The 13,346-nt window shown below is 28.9% G+C and overlaps 1 protein-coding gene and 1 long non-coding RNA gene across 2 annotated transcripts; one reads left to right on the top strand and one right to left on the bottom strand.

Moving 5' to 3' along the window:
* Positions 1–840: 840 nt before the first annotated feature.
* LOC107057908 (uncharacterized) lies at positions 841–2,226 on the top strand. The gene is made up of 2 exons (XR_001471627.1): positions 841–1,130; positions 1,856–2,226. It is a non-coding gene; the product is annotated as an uncharacterized lncRNA (long non-coding RNA).
* A 4,858-nt stretch (positions 2,227–7,084) lies between these two features.
* Positions 7,085–8,661, bottom strand: LOC102590725 (probable carboxylesterase 6). The gene has a single exon (XM_006362494.2). The coding sequence runs from the start codon at positions 8,548–8,550 to the stop codon at positions 7,495–7,497; it is 1,056 nt and encodes a 351-aa protein (XP_006362556.1). The 5' UTR covers positions 8,551–8,661; the 3' UTR covers positions 7,085–7,494.
* Between the last annotated feature and the right edge of the window lie 4,685 nt (positions 8,662–13,346).

Raw genomic sequence — 13,346 nt, 5'->3', positions numbered from 1 at the left:
CTAGTATATATTTGAATTAAATTTTATATAGGGCATTTCTTGACCTTACATTTTACTTGCCACCAAACTCATTTTTTTTTTCTTAATATATTTGAATAATTTGTCTTAAATCTTTTGCTACGAGTTACGACCATCAAGGAGGGACTAGTGACGGCAAAATTACCCCTGAAAATATAATTTGTTTAACTGAGTTATTAATCCGTTCATTTATTAGATATATAGTCCAAATCGGTTAATTATCAAATATATTAGGGAGATATTTTTCTTTCCAAATTTTAGGCTAATATATAGTCTTTATCACAAGTTTTCGTTCTTCAGACAACTTATATTCGAAACCTCTAGTAATATTTGAACCGTCATAAACAAGGTATGCAAAGCTTCAATATTATCCCTTAACTAACCCATGAGTTTGACTGTTTCTTTTAAAGATCGACCATACACCTAGCACTATACAAAAATAGTTTTAGAACTTTGTCGCTAAATAGCTCATAACTAACAATTTTTTTGTTATGATCTATCGCTAAATAAGATTAACTATGAATTTTACTGTTTAACTACAAAATCTATCTGTTGCACGCTAAGTCTTATTTCCTTCTAGTATATGATACTTAGTAAACAATATGAGGGGGATTCTTTCATTACATGAAATAGGTTATGGCACATCAAAAAGGAAAAAAAAAAGTGTGACTTTTACACATGGTGGTTGAGACATAGTTAACCGTAGAAAGGTGGATGTCATGCCTATAAACTTATAAGCCTTCAACCACCAAAAACTACATTCTCTTATTTTTTTCCCCTATAAATAAGAGCTTCACTTGAATACATTTCCCATATAAAGCTAACAATCTCATCTTATACACTACAAAAATAAAAATATAAATTAGCGACATACAATTTTGTAGCTAAACAACATAATTCGTTACTAATCCTATTTAGTGACGGATTAGCAACAATTATCAATATTTTTATATAGTTACCAGCAATTTAACGACGAAGTTCGTAGCTAATTCCGAGAGATATATTCCATTATGCCTCTTCTCAATAATCATATTGTGTCTCTTTTTTTGAGTGCCAATAAATCAGATGGAGTAAGAAGAAAAAGAAGGAAAGAACCCTATCGAAGTTTTCTGGTATTGTTTCTAACTATACAAAACGTTAGATTCATGTAGATAATTAAAATCACACTAGCTACTTGTGATTAAAAAAAATAGTTTAAATAGTTTTATGACTTTACTGTTGTTATGACGACTAAAATTCATTTAGTTTGATGCGAAAAAAAAGCTTTATTGTGATTTTAGTGTTATGATGAGTAAGAAGTTAGTGACTATACGTGAAATTAACCCTCGTGTTGCCTCAAAAGTTCAAATTTGTAACCTAATTAACCTTTGTTTGTAGTAGGGGCAGATCCACTATTATAGTTATGGGTTTAGCAAGAATCAATATTTATCGCACAAACTATGTGTTTATGATAAAAATTTCATCTACTATGTATACATAGAAAAATTATTATCACCAAAAATTGATAAACTAGATATTCTGAATCTGCCTCTAGATTCTAGACTTCTTCTTGTAGTGTTATTGTTATTTCTTTTCATCTTCTTATTTTTAATGTCTAGCTTGTTAGTTAGGGCAAATGATATCTAGACAAATCCTCTAAACTATTAAGCTTATATACTTATAATTTGTAAGTTTTGAAATTCATGCAAACATATTGAAAAAAAGATAACACACAATAAAAGTAAAATATATAGGTGATATTAGAAATATGTTTTCCTCATGTTAGTACGTTTAGTTTAGAAAATATAGAATTTAAATCTCACCTTTTTTTGTTTTTTTTGTTTATTGTTTTTTTCAGGTTACAATTTGGTAAATCATTTGGAACATTCATTTGAGCAAGAAAGTTAGAGTTAGTACGACGATGAAGGTACGAGGATGATGTTGTTTTAGCTAACCTCAACCTCGGACCTTCATCTATAACGTCAATTATGACGTAGGCGCACACGTGGAACGTTCATCACCACTATTTCACATAATATTTCACTCAAGAAAATTTTGTTCATGGCCCAAAGACAACATGAAGTTTGTTAGTCAAGGCCTATATACATAACACAACAAAAAACGCCTCTAGTGGCAATAACAAATGTTACTTGGAACAGAGGTAGATTCAAGATTTATAATTTTGTTGATTCAATAATATATTAAAGAGTATCAACATTGTTTTCATTATATTATTATAGTTATAGGTTCATATCTGTTATTAATTGTACTTTTAGTAAATTTCTACATATAAATTTATATATCGTACCAAAAGTAATAGGTTCAGATGATACTGTACCAAAATACTATATTCGCCTCAAAACAAACATTCAATTGATAGTCATGAAAACAATCTCTTGCAAAAATATAATGTTAATTAAAATTGTATACAATATATTCAATTTAATTAATCAAAATTTTCTCCCACACATAACTAGAGCTTAATGCACCGAATTGTCCTTAATATTCTTGATAGTTTATTAAGTGTATTTCTACCAGTGAAGTCTGAATTTAATCAAGACCATGTGATACTCATATTCATATTAATTTGGGTTCCTGTGTAAATAATATATGAGACAAAATCCTAATAAACTTTATATTGTAATTGACATTTTTTCATCAATAGTTCTTATTTTGTCTCAATTTGAGTTTCTGGAACGGCAATTATTATTTTCTGGTTCATGTACATATATAATCTTTTCAATGAATAATTAAAGTACTTTTTCCTGTTTGTCTTCTTATTTATGTCATTTTACCGCTTGTTTAGATCTAGAGAATCAAAACACAACGACAATGACATATCCAGTTGTAACACTATAAATTACAAATAGGATACAAAAATAGTGGTGTCTACGAAATTTTATTCTTATCTTGTGAAGGTAGATAACTGTTTTAGATAAATCTTCAGCTTAGGTAAACCATAAACCCTATCAATATCAAATAATGAAAGGAAATATATTAGTCAAGAAGTCATGCTAAAATTTTAATTATCGCATTATTTTGTTGTTATAACTGTCCTCATTTATGTATTCTTTTTTTCCAAATTGTCCGGAAATGTTTTATTTTGAGCCAAGAGGGTTTATCATATACAACCTCTCTATCTCTATGAGGTAGAGGTAAGGTCTGCCAACATTATTGTTTCTCAAAATCTTACTTGTATGGAATTACACTGGGTATATATACTGTTAAAGAAGTCATGCTAAAAATAAAATAAGAGAGCAATAACAACAACAAATAATACGATAATTGAAACAAAGAAAATAATAAGTAATTATACAACTAAATAATAAGATGATATGAGAACAATAATTATAACAATAATGACAAATAAAACTAGATAATATTCAATTACCTACTAACGTTCTACCTTAATTCTTGATCTCTATACCCTTCTATTTAAGTTCATATTTTCAAAAAGTTGCACTATTGAAATAATTTTGTTTTAACATATACTACTTTCCATTTCACATGTTTGCCATAGTTGGACTATAAGTTTAATCTTAATATTTATATGATTATAGGACATTTGAAGTCCATAACTCATGCTATCGTATTGTGTGATTATAAAATTTTCCTATTTATCAGAAAAATAATATAAAACTCCATTTTTTTTATTTTAAAAGAACTAACAAAATGCCAAAATAAATACAACAGAGAAAATACTATTAAATTCTCTTAATACTTATCCTGGACAAGTACACGTGCCCATACGAATGCCATGTCACTTCACTATGACCAACCTTCTTGTCTTGTTGTGGGCAGCGAAGCTTACACTTGTTCACTAATTATGACGGTTTACCAGGGCCTCTTTTCTCCTCCCTTTTCTGCTCACTCGTAGGGGTCGGGACCCCCACAAAGGGAGAGGGAGTCGACTGAACATCTCAGCCATTGGCGGAAATTTCGCCCACATCCGATCCCCAATTCTTGTTCACCCCGGATGATTGTGTTGTGTTTGATTGAATATAAAAGGGTAAAAAACTTAAGTATACAAATTAAGTACCTTAATTACTACTATATAGCAATAGTTTTTTTTTCGTCTATATGACAATAGTTTTTTTTCAAAAATAGGATTTAATATAAAAAAATAAGACAGAAAAAGTCAAGCCACGATTTATTAAGATTCCCTGATTTCCTCCAATTCTTTTACCTTCCACGATTTACTCAAATCAGTTATATATTCTCTCCCATTAAAAAAAAGGTTTTTTAACAAAAATAAAACTCTCTTTCTACACGTTCTGGTCAACTGTTTATTCACGGATACTAACAAATTTTCAATCCTAATTCAACACAACGGACGATGAGACGCATCAGGTATTTTAGATAAATCGCGATTGATTTGGGTGTTTTTTAAGTGATTATTTTAGTGATTACATGTTTTTTGTGTTACAATCTGAATTAAGGACGTTTAAAAATCACTTTTGTAGATTGAATTTGTCTATATTGAGTGGTGTAATTGATCGTGTAATTTACGTTGTTTGTATTCACCAATTTCGTGATATTTTTTTGGTAATTATTGTTTGATTTAATTTGTAGGATTTTGTGGTTTATTATAGAATTCGTATTTCGTGAATCTGTTTTAGTAAATTAGTTGCTGAAAATAATGATGTTTTTAAGTTGGTGTATAAACAATACAGTTTATACAGAAATATTGGTAGATTAATATGTGTAATTGATAGTGTGAAAGGTGAAGATGATTTGGTGTAATTGGTATTGCTTATTATGTTTTCATAAACAACATAAGTCATAAAAAGTGAATAAATTTTGGTATATTAGTAGGAGAAATTAATATTTTATTTGACATAATATGGTATATTATGATTTAAAGGGACGTCGACATTCTTTTATATTTTTTGGTTTATATTTAGTTGGTGTAAATTTTATCAACTTGTTATTGAAGTATATGGTATATGGTGTAAATGTGCGAGTTTGGTGTAATATATTTATGGTATATATATATTGAAGTATATGGTATATCAAACTTTTATATTAGGTTTTTAATACCACCAACATTCTTTTAGTTTTTGGTATATTTTGATAGTGTAGTTGATGTATTTATTTATATATATATATATATATATATATATTGAAGTAATTGTTAATTTTTTAGTTATTCATAAACAACATATTTGAGATAATATTTTCATGTAAACAAAAACAATCTGAATACAAAAAGTTTGGATACATTGAAATCACCATTCTATTTGTAATACAGGTAGATACGTTGATTACGATATTGAAAGAGTGATATATGATGCGAACATCAAATATTCCAGCACATATTTTGAAAGTGATAATGATACCATCAATTACAAAAAAATAACCAGCCAAACCACCGACTAATGATCGTAAGAAGGGACTCAACGAAGGGAAATTCAAGAGGAGTAAAGTCACTTGTAGTAAATGTGGTACATCAGAGCATAACAAAAAGACTTGCCCAATATTGCTTGTCAGAATTAACATTGATGTATTATTTTCAATTATTTTTTGGCAAGAATTCTGAAATTTTTTAAGAATGTTAATTGCACTTTTGTCCAACTTTGATTACTGTTGTTTGGTTTATTGATATTATATTGATCAATTAATTGTCATATCATTGGTATTGATAAGAAATAAAATATGTGATTTTCAACCATTTGAACTATGATAAAAATTGATTGGGTAGTTAAAGATATTGGTGTAATTATTGTCAAAACGTTAAAAATTGATTGTTAGTTAAATACAATGTTGCATTCTTGGTGAAAAACACAATACAAAATGTTCCAAATAATTGGTTCTATATATTATGACTGAATGTTGGTGTTATATTCAAACCTACCACAATAAATTTATACCATGATCAAAAAATAAAGGGGCATTTTGACAATCACTGAAATACAACATTGTGATGTATTCTTCATTCATTTGAAAACAAAATGTGTAATTACTTAATATTGGTGTAATAAACACATATACACAATTAGTGTAATACCCGTAATTTAATTAGTTCACACGTTTATAATAGTAGACGTATGAGTTAGCAAAAATATTGATATTATATACCAACTTCAAATCACCATAATATTGGTGTAATAATGACATGGAAATAAAATCTTGATTGTATATATTGGCTAAATTATTGGTATTATACACCAACCTCACATTGATGTGTGTGTGTGTGTTTTTTTTTTAATGTTTTGGTCTAGAACTTTTATCCAACTTTCATTACAGTTGCTTGGTTTATTGGTATTTGAGTGATTAACGTACACATACACAATAGGTGTACTAGAATTGTAATTAATTCACAAATTCGTAATGATTCAAGAAAAAATTAAACGGAAGAAGATGGAAGGATTTAGACTTTTGACAGATGAAGAAAATGTTTGAATTTACCTAGGGAGTAACTATCAACTTTATTGGTAACATAAAAGGTTGCATTAAAAAAGAAAGAAAATAAATATGATCTGCAAGGCCATTAAATGTAAAACGAGGAGAGAATAAAATCAAGGAAACGTGTATGGATGAATCTGTAATTGGAAAGATGAAATTAATAAAATTTAATATCCTAATTATACTCTACACAAAAAAGGCATGTAATACAAAAAATATGAGAGAGAAAATAAAAAAATTAAGAGATAAACCTGATAAAATTTAATATCCTAATTATACTCCAAAGAAAAAGGCACGTACTACAAAAAATGGAGAGAGGAAAATCAAAAATATTAATTTACATAAATACGAAAATTAATTATTTTGTTATGTTTGTAAATTAAAAACTATGTTTATAATTAAATAGAAGTATGTTGATATTTTGTTAATTAAAGTGTTAAGTAGTATATTATTGTAATTTTTCCAATATATTATAAAATTTATAATTTTTAAGACTAAAGTAAGGTGTCTAAGAGTCCGTTTGGCCATGCAATATGAAATTGTGATATGAAATCACGATATTATATCATAATATAAAATTATGAGATAGATCAGTAGTTCATAAAAAACGACAAGTGACATGTTACAAACCATCTCTATAGTAAACATAGATAAGTAATCGTAAAAAATGACAAGTGACATGTTACAGATCATACATTATTCTCTATAGTAAACTAGAATAGTAATTCTTAAAAAACATAAGTGACATGTTACAAACCATACATTATTCTCTATAGTAAACATAAATCGTAATTCAACAAAAACGATAAGTGACATGTTACAAACCATACATTATTCTCTATAGTAAACATAAATCGTAATTCAACAAAAACGATAAGTGACATGTTACAAACCATACATTATTCTCTATAGTAAATATAGACCATTAATTCTTAAAAAAACGATGAGTTACATGTTACAAATCATATATTATCCTCTATAGTAAACATAGACCAGGAATTCATAAAAACAATAAGTGACATGTTACACCGATAAATTATTCGTGTATATAACTTAAATCCTTCCTTCTATTTTGTACATTGTAGTCATGAATCAACTGATAAAACCTTTAATTTGTTGAATCAACTCTGTTGTTCTTGTTTGTGCAACTTGAGATTTGCTCAGTACTTGAAATGCATGGCCTACACCTTTAAACATCACATATTCAACAACCTTTTTATTACTAACTCTATTTAAAGTAGCACAGAACTCCAAATTTCTATCTCTCAAAATATCTAATTCAGATATACACACCAATATTCCAGGAATATTCCTTATATCCACCAAATTTACACCCTCTTTCCCAATAGGATTGCACCACGGGTAGTCTCGATTGACCCCCGTGGGCAATGCCAGCCGCCAGTATGTGTCAGCGCTTGCTAATGTGAGCGCTGACCGTGGCGGCTGAATAGTGTATTTTTCGGAGTAAGTCCTTGACTCTCCACCAAAAAAAGGTTGAATTAAAATGATACCTTTTAAAGTTATTGGCTTTAGGTCACCTATTTTCGAACGAAGCATTATAGCTACGTTATAAGCTATGTTCCCACCAGCACTATCACCAACCAAATAAATATTAGAAAAATTAACCTTATTTAACCACCAATAATCTTCGTTAGAACCAATAAGCACTTTTTGTCTTATCCAAACAATCGTCTTAACCCCATCATCGTAAGCCGATGGAAGACGATTTTCGGGGGCTAATCGATAATTAACAGACATAATCACACAATTAGCAATTGATGCTAATTTAGCTAAGAACTCATGGTAACAAATCCAAGATGATGATCCAACACAAAATCCACCACCATGGAAATAAATTAACATAGGTAATTTATTTCCTTGACATAATATTTTTGGAACATATAAACGTGCCCAAATATTTGTGTACCTATCAATTACAACATCACTAGAGGTAACACCAAGTTCAAGAGGTAATTTATTAGTGACGTTTGGTACTATTTGAGGTCTTTCAACATGACCATCTTTGTAAACTTTAATAAGACCTTCAATTTCTTCTAATATAACTTTATGTTGAGGATATTCTTTGATTTTTTGAAGGTTGTTGAAATTTGGATCATATGTTATAGTTGTCATTCTTCTTTTTCTCATGAATTCAAGAATGAAGAAAAAAGGATGAAGAGGAGAGTTTTTGTTCTTTGTTTTATTGGTTATATAATAAGATTGTGGTTGATGAGAAGTTGTTTATATAGGAAGTAAAAAAGATAAGATTGGGTTAGTTTGCTTTGAAGGCTTTTGAAGTATATTTTTATTTTATTATTATAAAGAAAGATGGATTGATTGTCCACTTATGATATGACAAGTGGCGAATTGGGAAATTGCCACGTGTCATCACTTGGAGTCTATAATTGTGGGCTAAGTTGTATTGGCTTCCATTATTCAACCCCCACCCACAGCACACACTCGTCATTTCAGTCTCTTTTTGTGTAAAGAGGTAGAAAAAATTTCGTCCCCATTTAAGTTATAGAATTCAGTAAGTTTAGAGTATAATTTATGTTTGTATTAAAAACTATATTAAATATTAGATTAAAAATCAAACTACTAATATTTGATATAATCATTTTAATTGGAAACTCATAAAATTTAAATTTTGTCATGCGGACCCACCCCCTCAACATCATAAAGTGGAAAGATGAATCATTTTAGTCAGTAAACTTTTGGATGTTTCTTGGTTTTGAGTATTTGATTGGTTGTTGTGGTTTTGAACAATTAATTAAGTCTAAAACAGTCTTAGACCATGTTGGGACACGAAAATATCATGTTTAGCTCACATGCATTAATAATTATATATTTTATGGTTAAAAATTATCGAATTGAGTAAAAAATAATAGGTTCAATCAAACATCGTATTTGTTCTAACATGTTTAGAATGCTTTTAAGATTTATATACGTCATTAGGATAGGAAATCAAGGAAATGAATATTTACATTGTTAGAATATACGTAACACATATTTTTAAATATTAAATATCTAATAAAATTAATAAAAATGTACGAAAATTAATTCGAACATCATAATTATAAAAACAGACATAAAGTTGAGATAAGATAGAATTAACGGGACCTAACTTCTGGCTGCACCCCATTAACATCATTTCAAAGAAACTACATTATGTTGATATTTGACCCGTTTTCTTTTTATGACCGTCCAAAAATGAACATTATTCGACATTTTACTTCCACTACAAAAATGCCTACATGTGGACTTCAAATGGGCAAGTCATTCCTTTCACTTTGGAGAAACTAAAAATCTCTTTCTTTTTTTGGATGGGGGTGGGGTGGGGAGCGGGGGTCAAACAACAATAATATACTCAATACATAATATTATATGTAAAATCTGAAAATAATAAAAAGTACACAAATTTTATTCTTATCTCTATTATAGAGGTACTTTTTATGTACCCTGATTATTTGTCCACTTTTGAATTGACACACCTATTAAGAAAACAATAATTGAAATAATGAGTTTACCATTTTACCTCTATTAATTATGAAATGGATGAATTAAAAACTTATGATTTTCAAGAAGTTCTACCTTTTTCAAACTAATTAATTGAGGATATAATAGGTAAAATTTTATTGTCCTTTCTTGATAATCAAATGGACAAGTAATTAGGAACGGAGAGAGTAATAAAGAGTGAGATTTTCAAAAGAATTTTATAGTTTTTTTTTTTTTTTTAAAAACGATATAGATGAAAGGTGTGACAACCTCATAACCTAATGAATTGACCATGCATGAATGTGACTCTTAGCTTATATCAACACTCAAATTTCTTAAGCATTGTTACTATTCGATGATCAACTCTTGACTCATTTACGTTTTGATCTTCGATAATCTTAGCTTTAATTTCAAGATCAAACACTATATATTATTTTTATATATTTCTTTATGATTCAAAAAAGATAACTACTCATAAAAAGTATGATTAGCACAAGATGTGTTAGTTTAATTATGTTAAACCCTACGTTGACAGAGTTCAGTATCTTCTATTCGTTGGGATTTATAAAGTCTTTCTACGTACATTTTATAATATAGTTTAAAATACCTTGTTAGTATAATTTATTTATTTTTTGCATTATTGGTGTAAATAATTTTTTTTGATTTCTTATTCCTTGCTCGATATTTTCATCAGATTTCTGTCGCATAAGGCTCATAAAAAAAAGAAACCCACTCTACCATAATTCTTTTCATTTTCAATTTTTGTTCCTGATACTCCAGTTGAAGATAGAAAAATCGTATTTATATCACCACAAGCGATTATATACATACAAATTAAATCCTTTTCAGAGTTGGTGGGATTTCCATCTTTTGAGGACATCCATGGAACATGCTTGTCAATTTTAACATGTCTATCTTTCACCTTAGGGTTAATTTCTAGCTAGCTCCTAGCTAGGTCAAACTTACACACTCAAAAGACTTTAGAAGACTTTGGGATATATATGCACTAATATATTTTGTCCTTCTAATTAATTCTAGGTTGAATATAAATGTTTCTTTCTTATCATACTACTGTGTATTCACTATTTAAGTCCCCATTATTTGTTACCAAACATATTAAAATATAGTATGTTTAAAGCTTTCTCATGTGTTCTTAAGAAGTCTTTGATTACGTTATCCTCCAAAAATATACAATGGTTTTGGTAACCTTATAATAACATTTTTGACTCATTATCGCACTATTATAACCCTTTAAGTATTTAAAATAATATATGGATGGACATACTCTAAAGTTCAATTATTATTATTCGAGCTAGATTTTGTGTAGGATTTCATTGTGATGACGCAAACTCATGACATGTGTTGTCCGATTTGCCCCAATAGGTCTCACATAATATTGTCCCTTGGGCTATCTCATCGTTGAGCATAGTAATGCGTGTATCATGTGAATTTATGTTATGTCTTATAAAACCTTTTATTTTCCTCTTTGATCATGTGGATTCATGTCAGCTTTTTAAAAACTTTTTTTGCATTATCAATGTACACAAGTTAAATTCTAACTTTTATGTAACATTAAGCTAAATCCTTAACCATTAAAAGTTGTAGTGGTGGGGTAGATCAGATAAGATTCCTTCGCTTTTAATCAGAGATATCAGCTTCGAGTCTTTATTAGAAAAATAATCTTTATAGGAAGCGCCACTTTCCTGTTTAATTAGTTGTACATAACACAGATTCAAATTAGTCGGAACCCCTACGCAAATATCAAACACGAATAGAAAATAAAAATAAGTTAAATCGTTAGAAATGTTATATATTAAGATTTCTTTTAAGAGAACCCCATAAAGTTCTTATGTTCTCTATGGATGTCATAGTAGAATAAGGTATCCTCTCACCTTAAGCTCACAAAAATTCCTCCTCCTTGCTGACAAAAGCATGTAGAATTGTCTATTGGTTATGGGGGAGATGCCCACCAAAGATTGAAACAAATAAATAAAATTGAGGAAAGTAGTAAACAATAACAGTGAAATTTCACAAATGAAGTCTGGAAAGGATCGATATACATTACATAGAACAATATCTTTATTTTATAGAGATAAAAAGATTGTTTCGAATAGACTCTAGATTGAAGTAAATATTCGAAAGCATTTTGAGATAAAAAGAGGAAAGTACATATCCATTTTCAATCCCTTAAGAATAAAATCTTTTTTAGTACTTGCAAATTGTGCTACTCCTTCCATTTTATTCTTTAGTTTGAGCTAGCATCTTCTATGAAACTACTTTTTTTGTTTCATCCTTTTTGACTATGTCATTAATGTTTCCAAAATTAGGATAAGAGAAGACTTCTCATGTCATGGAAATAATAAGAATGAAACTCTTGCCATCTCAAATTCTTATTCTTGATAGAAAAAAGGTATGGAATTATATTCAAATGGCTCATCCATTGGATAGTTTGACATTCCAAGTAAATCTCACACGAATGAGCTGGAAAAACTCAATAGAGAAATTGGATTCTGACTTCATAGAGCCGGTATTGCTACTGTCTGCGCATTGGCTATCCCCTTCCTTGAAAGGATAAGACTAGGTGCCTATGCTTCAAGTGTCTAATCAATTGACTCGTATGCTTAAATAAATGTGTCATTATAAAGTTTACATTGAACTCTATTTGCTCAAAATATATAGATCCACACCTTACTTGTATTTTTATGGGGAACTTTCGCAAAAAGTCACTATAATAAATTTAATTATACTCCATAACTATAGTTTGCGTATTTACAGATTGTAGCTACAGTTTAAGCTGTCTTGGTTGTATAATTCGCGGATTTGTATAGTTCACTGATTTGTATAATTTGCGGGTACATTTGTATAATTCAGTTATTTTTGTATAAACTCGAAATAACGAATTTATACAATTACAAACATCAGAAGTGTAAATAGTTATACAAATTATGAATTATACAAAAGTTATACAAATTATATTATACAAATTCCGAATTATACAAACGTGCGAATTATACAAAACTAAAAGTTGAGCCGCGTAATTATAGCTAAAAGTAGGTCGCGAATTGTAATTAAGGCAAACTATAGCTATATTAACTAATTAACTAGTATATGTTTGCTTAATTATACGTGTAATTTTCTTTATTTTTTATTGATATCGATCGAGGAGGATTATCGACCCATTTTTCTATGGGCCGGATCAGTTTGGATTTTAGTCGGGCCAGACACATGACTGTATCCAGCCCAGTATACATGTTTAGTTGATTATTAGCCTGTTAGGTATCATTATCTTTCATTGAACTTGTAATTATTAAAAAAAAATAAAAAATCGTTAATATTTAGTTTACATCAAGAATTGAAAAAATTAGATTTGTATCACCTATGTGGGTTAATAGTACGGATTCATATAAATAATAAATAAATGCTATATATTTGTTGTATATTTATTTTGA

This window comes from Solanum tuberosum, unplaced genomic scaffold (genome assembly GCF_000226075.1).
Source record: "Solanum tuberosum cultivar DM 1-3 516 R44 unplaced genomic scaffold, SolTub_3.0 scf00410, whole genome shotgun sequence".
Taxonomy (NCBI): domain Eukaryota; kingdom Viridiplantae; phylum Streptophyta; class Magnoliopsida; order Solanales; family Solanaceae; genus Solanum; species Solanum tuberosum.
Note: the sequence above shows the minus strand (reverse complement) of the source record. Positions and strands in the feature narration are given on the sequence as shown.